This window comes from Harpegnathos saltator, unplaced genomic scaffold, assembly GCF_003227715.2.
Source record: "Harpegnathos saltator strain DR-91 unplaced genomic scaffold, Hsal_v8.6 scaffold202, whole genome shotgun sequence".
Classification (NCBI taxonomy): domain Eukaryota; kingdom Metazoa; phylum Arthropoda; class Insecta; order Hymenoptera; family Formicidae; genus Harpegnathos; species Harpegnathos saltator.
This window is the reverse complement of record NW_020229987.1, coordinates 587,288-600,112: the sequence shown is the minus strand read 5'-3', so window position 1 is coordinate 600,112 and position 12,825 is coordinate 587,288. Positions and strand designations below refer to the sequence as shown.

The following is a 12,825-nucleotide window of genomic DNA, read 5'->3' as shown; positions in this document are numbered from 1 at the left end:
TCCTGGCTGACCAGCATTATCGGATATTTGAAGGCTTCTAAAATGTTCACCTTCATAATTCGCATGCTAACGCTCAGTATCAATTATACGCACATAATATCAAGATCGAAATCTATACGTAGAACAAATTAAACAATCGGCTGAATCGTTTTCGGAGGAATGTTAGAGAGAACATGTCTCGATCCCGTAGGCTAAAAGCTAGAAGCAGATACAGTCGTACGCTAAATAAACAAAACTCTCGCGTTTTCAACTCGTATATAAATCTTTGGACTTTCCAACCGATGCTACTTTCGTTGAATATTTTAAACGAAAATCTACGGATAAATATTGTACGGATATTAATAAAGCATCGAGAAGTTAGCAATTAATATTTCTAACATTTAAATTAGAAACAAACCAAAGATTCTTGTATCCTCTTTAAATCGGTTATTATGAAAAATAAATAATTATACTGATTTGTTAATTTATTGACTAATTTTTCCATATGCAATGTCGTAAACGTCAATATAAAAATCTTACGGCGATTGATTTTGTTAAAACATATACGCTAAATCTCTATATCGCGAATCAAGGAAAATTTAACAAAGATTACAGCTAAATTTACCAATGAAAAAAAGAAACTAAATTACAAAAAAAAAAAACCTTACGTTCTTGAGACACAGCAGATAAGAAAATTAATAGATGATAAGGAAGTTACGATAGATAATAAAAAGAAAGCATCTCAATCATTTCTATTATAAAACACTGCTTCGAGATTAGAAATTACTCAGAGGCAAACTCTGCAACATAATTTAGAGTGACAAGTGTTATCTTTCTATAGAGATTCGTATATAATACAGCAAAGAAGTATCACGCAACTCTATTTACAGAAAAACATCGAGAAGTACAGGCACAAAAAGATACTAATAAAATCTATGCGCATATCCGACTAAACTACTGGCTTGTCATATCCACCGTTTAATAGATCAAACATAGTTTATGAAATTTAATCTGCATATACTTACCCGTTTCACGGAACAAAATGTTTCATATACTTCAATCACATCTTCCATCGCGCGTATAACGTTTAATTGCATAATGATCTTTAAGGTATCAATTTATGTGTGTAAAAACTAGTGCTCGAATATCGGTCCGACGGTATCTTTGCTTCTATCCACAAACGAAATCGATTGAACAAGTTGCAGCCAGAAAACCGCATATCTATAGGTTTTACGCAACAAACCTATCGCTTAATTAGATAACAGCAAACATGAGCGCATCATGTCATTACATCTTACGTCTCGTTTATATTAAACATTATATTAATCATATATAGAATATATTCTTCAAGTCACTTTACCTACATTTTAAGAAGGTTATTTTCAATGCAAACAATTACACAAGCAACAAACGAGATGAGGAATAATTACAGAACTTGTACTAATTGTAGCGCGAAATCTTTTCGGTAAAATGACTTTTAGAAAATGCTAATGCCTAATATACACAGCATTAGCATAGCCAAAGCTCAAAGTGCAAGCAATTCGCGAAACTGTTGATTTTAAGCTTTGGCTGTAAAACATATATCTTTCTAATAACTTACAACTAATATAATATCTGTAACAATAATAATCTACAATATTCGTAGTTATATTCATTCTTTTAGCATATCACCTAGTCGTCACAATATCAATTAATGATCAAGAACTTAATTCCATATTCGTCATTATTTCAAATTACTCAATTTTAAAAGTCTACTTCTCTATAAAAAAGAAAAGAAAAAAAAAAAAGGAAAAAACGCAATTGATATCCCAAACTATCAAAAATCTAAAAAGTCTCATCTTGATTACCTTAACTCATCTTAATCATCTTCTGATAAAACATGCTGAATAATATTAGAGGGACCCGTGTTAGTATAAAGAATATATTTTTCTTACCTGGCAACTGAGTTGTCGCAGAAGGTGTGGACGTGGTCCGTTGCAACCGATATTGTGCCGAAGGGTTCGGAGCACCGGTATTGGGAACTGGTGGAAACTGGCTGGTCGTCGGAGACGTAGGCGGAGGAAACGCTTCAGCAGGAAAAGGTGACTGCCGCGCGGATGCTGGTGTCCCTGGCGAGGGCATCGATCGTTGTTGCTGTTGTTGCTGCGCCGTGGGTTGTTGCTGCGGCCTCACTAATAATCTCGGCGAAGTGCCATAATTGCCCTGGCGCATACATGAGTTAAACTTATAAAAAGGATTATAAAAGACAAAAATATTTTTAGTAAATACAAGGAAAAATAGGAAAAGTAGAAATGTTTAAAAAAGTATAATTATAGCTTGCAAATTACTTTTCTACGTGATATTATATAAAATTGGAGCATTTAACTTGTAGTCACTTTACATAAAATATTAATCGAAGCTTTCTATTTCTAGTTATACTGCCAAAAAAGAGTCGAACTTGACAGTTAATTCTAATTGATGCATATCGATACTGCCTGCGTGACTACTTTATACGAATATTTTAATTACGGATTAATTCAGTATAACAGTGACTTACACTCACTTGATTCACCCGTGGCGATAACGGTTGTGAATGTTGTGGATGAGAGAACGATAGTAAGCTAGCCGGAGAATGTGGCGAAAGTCTCGCCGCAGCAGAGACTTGTTGTCCATTGTTGAAATTGTTCACAATAGAACTGTGCAAAAGAAAGCAGTAATGTAATGAGATCATGTTAAGACAAAACGAGTGAGATTATTTTAAAGCTTTCGCGAACAAGAGACACTCACTGCTGTTGCATTGTCGATGGATGGGAATAAGAGTGAGCGAGTCGATGACCAGAAGACATTTGGACGGATCCCCCATAACCTGGAGAAACTTGTGAATCTGGGACACTCGATCGCTAAACAAAGAAGATACACACATCATGCATTCATGTAAATGTCTTTCAGAATCGCCTATATTTCATAATAACGTAACGACATATGGATGTGACATTTTAATTAAAGATAAATTGATTCAAAATATCATGTGCGGAAAATGATACTCAATGACTTTTGATTCCAAGAGAAGCCTTAGCCATAATCATTAATCACCGTTTCATCAGTAAAATAGTAAAGATGAATATTATTAAACATTATCATTAAAAAAGAAGTTCAGGACTTTTTCGATCAAACTTCTAGTTTCTTTATAATTTGCACGTTTGCAACACAAATTGGCATACCTGCAACGACACATTCGGCGGCGCAACAGTGTTGTTGAGAAGATTATCAATATTGTGAATTCCTGTGGTAATTTGGTCCGTAGCAGTGGCGTTGGAAGGAATAAGCAGCTGTTGTTGTTGCTGCTGTTGCAGCAGCCTCTGCTTCAACTGCTGTTGCTGTTGCTGCTGCTGCTGCTGTTGTTGCTGTATAAGTTTCGATCGTTGGATTTGCAATTGTTGCTGCGTAAATTGGGTGGTCTGTCTAACACCCGGCTGAGTATTACTAAACCTTATCCTCTGTTGTTGCTGATACATCGGCGGTGGTTGGTAATTGTGACTTGTCGTCGCGGGTGCGGTTCCCAACTGAAACACGATTTAGGAATTTTGTTTTCCGTTGAAGAATGATATAAATCCCGATATATTAAAAATGACAAATTAAATAAAATTAATTAAATTAAATAAGAATTAAATAAAACAAATGAAAACTGAACGATACTAATCACTAAAGACACAACTTACTGCGGTAGAATAGGCTGGAGGTGTGCCAGGCATAGTTATGGTGGAAGACGTCGGATTAACAGTACTCTCGTAGGACATCAGCGCATTTTGGATAGCGGTAATTGCCATTCTTTCGTTCATGGCATTGTTTGGCGGTGTTTCTCCTGTATCTAAGAGATTTGATATCCCAGATGAACCTATCGAATATAAATAAAATAAAATTAGTTTGTTGAATATACCATAAAACAAAATCTTACAATATTATAAAACAAATCTTTGTAACGATATAATTTTGCAATCAAAAATAATTGTTTTGTATTGTGTGCCATTTATAATTACCTGTGATAGCATCTTCCGGTAAGGTGTCTATAACTTGATCTAAAATTTCTGACAAATCTGGATCCGACGACTGATTGTCCCCCCAGCTTGTTGGATCGGTGCTGTTCTGACGGTATTCTCCACTACCCGCAAACTCGGACTCGATTGATCCCATTTGGGGCCTTTGTTGCTGCAAGGAGATTACGCGTTTCATAACATTACGCAATATTAATATAACAAATTGTCAATAAGTGGTAAGATCAATAAGAATTCGTGATGATACTCATCAATAATAAAAGTTTAAATTTAAAATATAGTTAATTAAATTTGAAATACACAGTTTACTTCTCTTTCTTTACCTGACTTAGTATATGACTGAGGTAGGTATTGGTTGGTTGACGAGGTAGTTGTCTCGACTGGCTTTGGAGAGGAGTACGCGCCGACGTCGCGGTCGTCGTTATCGCATTATTACCACCAACTGCTTGCATACTGCCACCTGTCCATGGCTGCTGCTGTGGTTGCTGCTGCTGTTGCTGCTGCTGCTGCTGCTGTTGTTGCTGCTGCTGCTGTTGCTGTTGTTGTTTCAAGCGAGGCAGTTTGTCCTAAAAATAAATATTATATAATGATTATTGATATCAAAATTTGAATCATACTGAGTAACATTATATTTTTCTCACTTATATATAATGTACCTAATCTGTTTAAATGAATATTATTTGGATCAAAGAATAGATGTCAATATTTATTAACCTATAAGAATTATGCTTTATAGATTATTTTTTCTAACAGGATATGGAAAATAAAAATCACCTGTATACTTACACCACGATAATTACGTATAATTACGTGAATTTTATTCTATCTATTCAATTTTTCTCACTTAACACTGTTGACAGTGATATGAACTGAAATACTTCTAAAAATTTTTCTTCTATACAACTATGACTTTTTTTGAAAAGCTCATCATAATTGTGCTTTTTCATGTATTGCTAATGTAAATTATATTATTTCTTTTTAGTTCGTTATTCAGCCAACAAGAAAAGGGGATGACATGTGTCACACACCTATATATATATATATATATATATATATATATATATATATATATACGCATAATTTACAAAGAAAAATTTAATATTTATATCATGCCTGTGGCGTTGCCGATATCACAGATGCAGGAATCGGTGGGACGTTGGTTGGCTCCGGCGGTTTTATCGCTAACAGGGACGCCAACATCTTATTTTTTTCCCACAGCTTGCTATTCGAGTTGATCGACGAACTCGTGCCAGAGGAAGTTACTTGATGCGAGCCATCCATCGGCCGTTTCACAGTTACGTTTATATCACTATCCTCTGCTCCCGGTCTCTTTTGGCCGACCTGAGTCGTACTGCCAAGACCGAGGTGATCGCCCGACTGTGACGGAGATGGTGTCGTGTTTCGGAATCCAAGACTCAGCAACAAGGGATCCTCCCTCCCGCGAGAATCCTCTCGATTTTGCTTTATTAACATAACATAGATTTCATTCGTTCAAGCTTGTTACGGAAATCACGCGATAAAGAATATATATTCTTTGGTCTTTGTTTCTGTGCTTCTGCTTCAATAGCATATATTTGAAGAAAAATTATACCGATTAAGTACGCTAGTGATATTATTATGATTAACAAAATGAAAATAATATAAGGTAAGGTAGTTAGAGGAGAATTTATTCCATTAGCATTCAGAAGAAAGAATTTTTCTAGTCATAAGCAGGAAATAAAGATAATTTTACGTAACATATTAAAGTCAAGTAAATCATACTGGACGAGAAATTTGAATTTTATCTTTAACGATAATATGGGATTAAAGAATGTGAAAATCTCTCTCCCCTCCCTTCCTCCCTCTCAAGGCAAAAATACCATCAACGGACGAGCAGTCACAGATTTATATATATGTATCACATTTGTACTATTTTAACAAGAATAGAAATATTCAACGAGTTTATCTTTTTAAAGTATATACTTTGATACTAAAAGCACATATAATATTATTAAAATAAAACTTGTTCCCATACCTGTTGCTCCTGTAATTTTCTCTCTTCAAAAAAGGGTCTCCTCTCTCCATCTTGATCTTTCATGAGATGTTGCAAAAGCTCGTTTCTTTTCTCACCTTCGTCTTCATCGTCATTTTTTTCGTTCAATAACTTGAAACAAAGAGATAGAATTATAGCATACTGAAGAGTATATGCAAGACTTGACTGATAACCAAATTAACCAAATACAGTTAAGAATTTTATCATGAGGATCTTACGTTTTTGATAAATCTCTTTGTTTAATGGAAATATATATATATATATATACATATACGTGTGTGTGTGTGTGTATAAAGTTGTGTGTCAAAACTTACATATCGATCGCATCATTTTAGATATATTTTTTATTTCAGTGTACTTTATAAAAATTTTAGGCACGTGTGACAACTCTCGGTTCTAACAGAAATCAAAATGACTGCGACTAGAACTTGCCTTCAGCCACCATAAGAATACACAGTCTATCTTGATGAATCTATGGCTTGGGCACATAAGAAGCGGAGTTACAAATAAATGTCTACTTATTTCGGAGAAACAGCACGTTGATTGGCTACGTTTTGCAGCAATTTTACAGCAAGCATTTCCACGTTTTGTCCAAACAATGATACCATGATGTTACCATATCGCCATGATGCCATGACGTTATGACGTTATTAGTAGAAAACATGTGCCCAAAATCTCTCATTTTGTAAATAAATTTTGTTTATTTCAAATCCCTTTGCATATATTTTCTCGTTTCTGAAGTCATAAATCAAGATAACCGCGGAGAAGAAACAAAAGCCTCAAGCTACGAGCTTGCAAGCTTACTTGTTTGTTTACAATAATAGCCAAATACAGTTTACACATTTGAGACACGCTGTAAGGAGACGCCTCAAGCGATAAACTGAAATGACTATAATGATTTACCTGCAAGAGCATGTTGTTTGCGACTGGTTTCGGATGTTCCATGCTGCTGGGCTTCGGCATGTTGCTAGGACTCGTACGTACCTTGTGTTCAGAATTATAGTCATCTTCATCTGGTTGGTTTAACAGTATCTTCAGTATCCTATGCTTGTTCTGGTTATCTGAGTCGCTATTTGTATTGTCTTGACTGTCCTCACTAGCACTCGGGCCCTTGGTCAACAAATTTCTGAGTCTACCGGATTCAGTGGACACAACACTGCTGTTCTGAGTTTCAACGGTGGTAATGGCGGTACTTCCGCTGCTGTTACTACTGCTGGTTCTCACCGTGGTACTGTCCATTGTACCACCACTTCCTCCACCCCCTCCGTTATTGTTAGGACAACCGATCTTATTGGTCTCCTCCGTTCGTTTCACAGTTGTTGTAGCATTACCACTGGTGATGGTATTACCGCCGCTACCACCGTTGTTGCTGCCGACACCACTGACGACGGTGTTGCTCAAGGTGGCTGTCTGCGTAGATTCCTGAAGAGGACTGAAGGGAAACGAATTGCTGAAGGTGTGAGCAGCACTGACCGTAGTTGGGCTGAATGGACGTAGGGGACTACAATGGGGCGCTACTGCCGAACTAGAGAAGGTTGTCCCCTGTGGACTCGGTGACGCCGTTGGGGCTGGCTGCGAAGGCGGTCGTGAGTTCGGCGGTCCACTCGCTCTCGATTCCGGTCTATCCGTCCAGCTGGCGCTGCCGTCCAACTCCCACGTAGAACTGGGGAAGAACTCGAAATCCAGGTCCACATTTCCCGTAAAGTGGTTGAACGTATTGCCGGCCGTCGTGCTTAGCGATGTTAGGGGGTTGCATGAATCACTACCGCCGCCAGCGGCATCCCCCGCGCTGACGGTAATCGAGTTCGAAGACGTAGCAACGTGCGAGGCGGCCGCGGCCACCGTCATACCGCGAGCACTGATACCACTCACTTGACCATTCAGATGCGCAACGGACATTGGTCCACCCACATTATTGTTATTGTTACCGTTATTGTTATTACTATTATTCGCACAACGGCTGCTAGAGTGTCCCGAGCACAATTTGTTGTTGGAAAGCTGACCACCCTCGATAGGCATTAAGTTATCCCTATAATGGTCATTCTCCCTATAATGGTAAAAAAAAAAAAAAAACAACGTATATTTTACATGTAAATATGTTAAGGTTCGTTTGTATCTTTTTCTTGTCTTTTTACTACTTATGTTGTTCAATAATGACGCGCCTGCAACACGCGCTCATATTGTTCTAGCCTAATAAGTCTAATAAATGAGAACAAGCGTGTAAACATACCCGATGATGGAATTGATAGCCATCACGTAGTCGCTATCGTGCGCATTCATCACTTTCCCTTTGAAAAATTTTGACTTTGTTTGAATATTAAGGAACTTATCAGAACTAACGCGCATTCGGTACAGATCGCTCGTACTTTCCCCGAGTTTGAACGTTTCGCTCAAGTGCTTCGTGAGCGTAGTGAGATCATGAGGGTGGCACAAGTCCTTGATCGACGTGCCTACCAGGTTGTTCTGGAAATAGAATATGCTGTGCGTGTTATTCTTTTCGACACTAATCATGCACTACGCGTACGCAAGATACGCATAAAACTTAAATAAAATAAAATATATTTAATTCTCGATTGTAAAACACTCTTACATGCTACTAATTTTTTTTTTCTTCCCAAAATGTATCCTTCGCGCTGTATGTGTAAATCTTCCTACCTTAGTTAGGTACTTGGAGTAAACGTGAGATAACCAACTGGTGTCGACCGTGACAATCTTCCACGTGGTATCTAATTTGAAGGTGAACTGTTCGATGGATGTACCAATCGGCTTCTCGTTTGGCGATATTCTACGCGCTACGCACATCACGCAAAGACCAATGTCTGGCGATTCGGAGGACACATCACCACTCTCCAGACGATCGGCGCTACTCGGTAGAACAGCAGAACAGACTTGCATAGACTCGTATTTCGATACACGCTGTTGCTTCTCTTCCATAGTCTCGTCCTTGTCATCCGGAGGCTTCACCAAAAAGCGGCAACTAAAAGTACGGTTCCTGGTCTGAGGCTGCAGATCGTTCGTCCAGCCTGCAATTTGCAAATTATCGATTAGCGTTTAACTGAATTACAATTTTTTTGTTATTTTATACAAGATATTTTGGATCAAATCGATATCAGACTTGAGAAACGGATTCGCAAAAATTTAACAGTGCCTAATTAAATAATCTAATTTTAAAATTCATAAATATTCGAAGACTAAGTATTCCAAATCTATTTTCCAAGATATAAATAAATCTATTATTTGACAGTTAATCTCAAATGAACTTTAATGGCAAATTTTTGGCAAAATTGAAGACGCGCAAGTCACGCTTGCTTCCGAAGCAATTCTGATCGTAGAAAAATATTTCATAAATTTGCGAAAGAATCGACAAATTAATGAATCTTCAAGGTTCTCATCAGATGTGCGGTCAAAGGTAAAAGGTATAAAAGGTAAAAGCAGACTAGAGATTGAAATGCAGATATAAATACGTGATATAACTAAAAAAAGAGTTGTGTAAATAAGCACACATACGAAACAATATCGATCGTGACAAAAAAGGAAGCATTAAAATTTGTCAAGGCACGTGTGTTGCCTCTTGAGTTTATCGAGGCCATTCACTCTGTCCCAAAACACGAATGAGAAATTGAAAAATGAACCACGAACCCTGAGGAAAAGGGTCTTTTGTGAGTTGGATTACCCATGACCTACTGACTCACATCTATCTCCAATCTACCCCGTGGGGTAGATCGAGGGTCGGCTATTCCTCGAGAAAAGGAACGTGATGTAGATAAAATACCTACTTAAAGACATAGGTAACACGTTGCGCATAAAGGTGTTATGGTCTCCATGGTGAATAATATTGTAAATATCCTTCCCGAGGACATCGTCCTTCGTGTAATTTATGTACTGCGTTATATTATCCGTAACGTACTCCACGCGGCCCTCCGAATTTACAACGAATAGAAAGCCGTCTACTGTCTGTAAAAAACAACAGACAATGTCATCATCACAACGTTATCATTGCGCGTCGATGAATTTCGATCAAATACATCGAAAACAACCATAACGGATCTTTTTTACATTACAATCAAACTATCTATATTGTCAAGAGATCTTTAAAGCAGAAGTGTGCGATAGATACCTCGAGCAAAATAGTGACAACTTGATCGTTGGACAATATGTTGGGATTCGACGAAGACACTTCTCCCTGTTGCACGGCATGACTATTGGAGCCCTCTTGTTGCCTAAAGTGCCGAATCTGCAAAAGAAACAGAGGGAAAAGATGACGATGAGAACACTTCTCTCATATTGCCGACGACTGAGAAAAGCTCAAAGTCGCGTTGAAATCCTTTTTTATTCTTCGAATGCACCGTACGTAAAAATTGCGCAATGTAATTGATAAAGCGATACGTTATCGATTGATAATAACATTCAGGGTAGCCGAGAAAGCGTGTGACGCGAAATGACGAAAGAATATCCTCACCGAGTTCGGATTTCAATTTTGAACAGAATGCGCGTATTTCACGAACAACCTCTGACAATTGTTAAAACAAACACACCGCTCTGTTTACACGCGTTTTCACGCATTTACGCGCCTTATTCCTCTTCATATTTGCCGCGTAAGGTTAACCAGCGACTGAGAACGACGTGTAAGAAATTCTAAATTCGAGATAGAAGAGAGATGTATTAGAGTTGTAGAGAGGAGAACTGTTAGAGAGAAGAGAGGCGTCGCTAAGGTGCCGCGAGAGCAGAGAGCAGAGCATAGAGACAGACGGGGGGGGGGGAGAGAGAGAGAGAGAGACCAAAAAAAAGAGGAGCACAGAGAAAAGAAGTGTCAAAAAGAGAGAGAAAGACTGAGAAAGACAAGGAAGGAGGAAGCTGAGAAGGAAAGATAAAGAGATGGAAGGATAGAAGAAAGGAAAGAGATAATTTGCACGACATTGGACAACAAGGAAAGCGTGCGAGAGAAATATCGAAACGACGATCATAATTTGTAATATATGATTATCGCAGAATTTTTTTAAATATATATATATATATATATATATTTAAAATATATATAATTTAAATTTATAATTAATATTAAATATAATATTGAATTATATATAATTTAAAAATATGTAATTTGAAATATATATAAGAACATATATATGTTCTTTAATTTCGTATCAATTACGCAAGTTATTCATCTCGACACCCCGCACAATCCTCACAAACGATCACGAGAGCATTTCTGCAGGAAACATTCTCATGCACTACGCCTTTCAACAAGACTTAGCCATTGACGTGTTTAAAACTAGCCATTGGACAAATATGAAAGATTTCGAGATATCTGAATCACTTTGTTGCTAACGAGATAAAGAGAAATGAGCGCTGAGTGACTATCGACTGCTATCGACCTATCGACGCTCGTATCGACAAGGTTAAATATCGATTGTTGCAACGAGTGTTTCGACGAGTAAATAGAACACGATATCCGCACAAGAAGATCGCAATCCGTCGAGATAATTCAACGCGCATAATGACGTGAAGTGATCGGCGGGATTCTTGTGATTTCAGCGTCGAGGCAGCAGCTGCAGAGGGAGACTGCTTTTACTTCGCATTTAGACAATCGTCGCGCTCGCGAGCGAGAGCGAGAGCGTTCACTTCGACGCAATGTTCGTCGCACAAAAGCGCCGTGTTGCGTACAGAAGCCTCTCTGACTGTACCGCGCGGACGAAATAATCTTTAATTCTCTCTGTCCGAATGACGCGGCGACAGCGGCAGCAGCGATGGTAGTGGTGGTGGTGGTGGTGGTGGTGGTGGTGGTGGTGGTAGTGGTAGTGGTGGTAGCGCATTTCCATCGCGCCGTTCAAGTTATGCGTGACGTGATAATGCGAGAAAACGACTGACACCGCTTTTTGTGTGCATCCCCGACACACACGCACCTTCGCCGTGCAAGCGAGCGAGCGAGCGAGCGAAAGCGAGATACATCGGCGCGATTACGATGCTATAACCAAGTCGTTTTCAAATGATGTCACGCCGCGAATGGGACGCGCCAAATCGTTGCGACGCAAAATTTCACTAATTCCAATTCCTCTCGAGCGTTTCTGCATTCCGCACACAGCGTAAGACCTCATCTCGCTCTTCCGCCCAGTCTGTCTGTCCTTTGTCCGTTTTATTGGCCACAATGCGTGCAATGACCGCGCGCGCGCGCACGATGGCGTCGATTTTTTTTTCAATTTCGTTAAATTATTAAATTTCTCAATTTCGTTAATTTCGTTAAATTGTAAGACCCGTGCGCGCGACCTCGTCGCGAGCTCTGGCCTCCGAGAGCTCGAGATCCTGCGGATTCGCGAACGCGACACGTTCATCGGAGAACCGAACTGCATCGGGTCGCATCACACGTGCATCGCACCGCACACGCGCGCGCACTTCCTGGATGTCCTGCGTGCGCGCGGTTTAAAGCACGTGTACCGCACGTGTGCGGTAGGTAGGTAATAAAATGAAACATTGAAAAATATTACGAGGGCGAAACGGTTGAGCGGTAAATTGTTGATACGCATCGTCCGCGTAGGGACGATATACGGCCGAGCGCCGTACTTTTACGAGACGTGTGATATCAGTGAAATAAGAGATGGTATCGCGCCAGATACGAAACAAATAATCCACTCCGGCGGTGAGACGGAATTTATCGTTAGACATCCGGCAACGTTGTTTTCACACGTCGGAGCGGATTGTCGCGCCGATTATGGCACACGGAGAGACACTGACACGATGATCGTGGCAATGCGATACGAGACTGAATAGATGAGAAAAAGACACGCG

At 39.1% G+C, this 12,825-nt stretch overlaps 1 protein-coding gene across 10 annotated transcripts in view; it reads right to left on the bottom strand.

Moving 5' to 3' along the window:
* LOC105186478 (nuclear receptor coactivator 3) overlaps positions 1-12,825 on the bottom strand; it is a 135,365-nt gene that overhangs the window by 10,332 nt on the left and 112,208 nt on the right. For 8 of the 10 annotated variants that reach the window (XM_011146720.3, XM_011146711.3, XM_011146719.3 and 5 more), the window contains 14 exons: positions 10,160-10,276; positions 9,819-9,996; positions 8,698-9,065; positions 8,273-8,505; positions 6,946-8,089; positions 6,025-6,153; positions 5,124-5,471; positions 4,334-4,576; positions 3,996-4,164; positions 3,678-3,853; positions 3,180-3,521; positions 2,746-2,858; positions 2,516-2,654; positions 1,914-2,181 (listed from right to left, as the gene is read on the bottom strand). In XM_011146720.3, the coding sequence (XP_011145022.2) occupies positions 1,914-2,181; positions 2,516-2,654; positions 2,746-2,858; positions 3,180-3,521; positions 3,678-3,853; positions 3,996-4,164; positions 4,334-4,576; positions 5,124-5,471; positions 6,025-6,153; positions 6,946-8,089; positions 8,273-8,505; positions 8,698-9,065; positions 9,819-9,996; positions 10,160-10,276 (3,967 nt within the window). The remainder of the gene's footprint in view (positions 1-1,913; positions 2,182-2,515; positions 2,655-2,745; positions 2,859-3,179; positions 3,522-3,677; positions 3,854-3,995; positions 4,165-4,333; positions 4,577-5,123; positions 5,472-6,024; positions 6,154-6,945; positions 8,090-8,272; positions 8,506-8,697; positions 9,066-9,818; positions 9,997-10,159; positions 10,277-12,825) is intronic. The other 2 variants (XM_011146712.3, XM_011146715.3) reach the window with 1 other exon arrangement.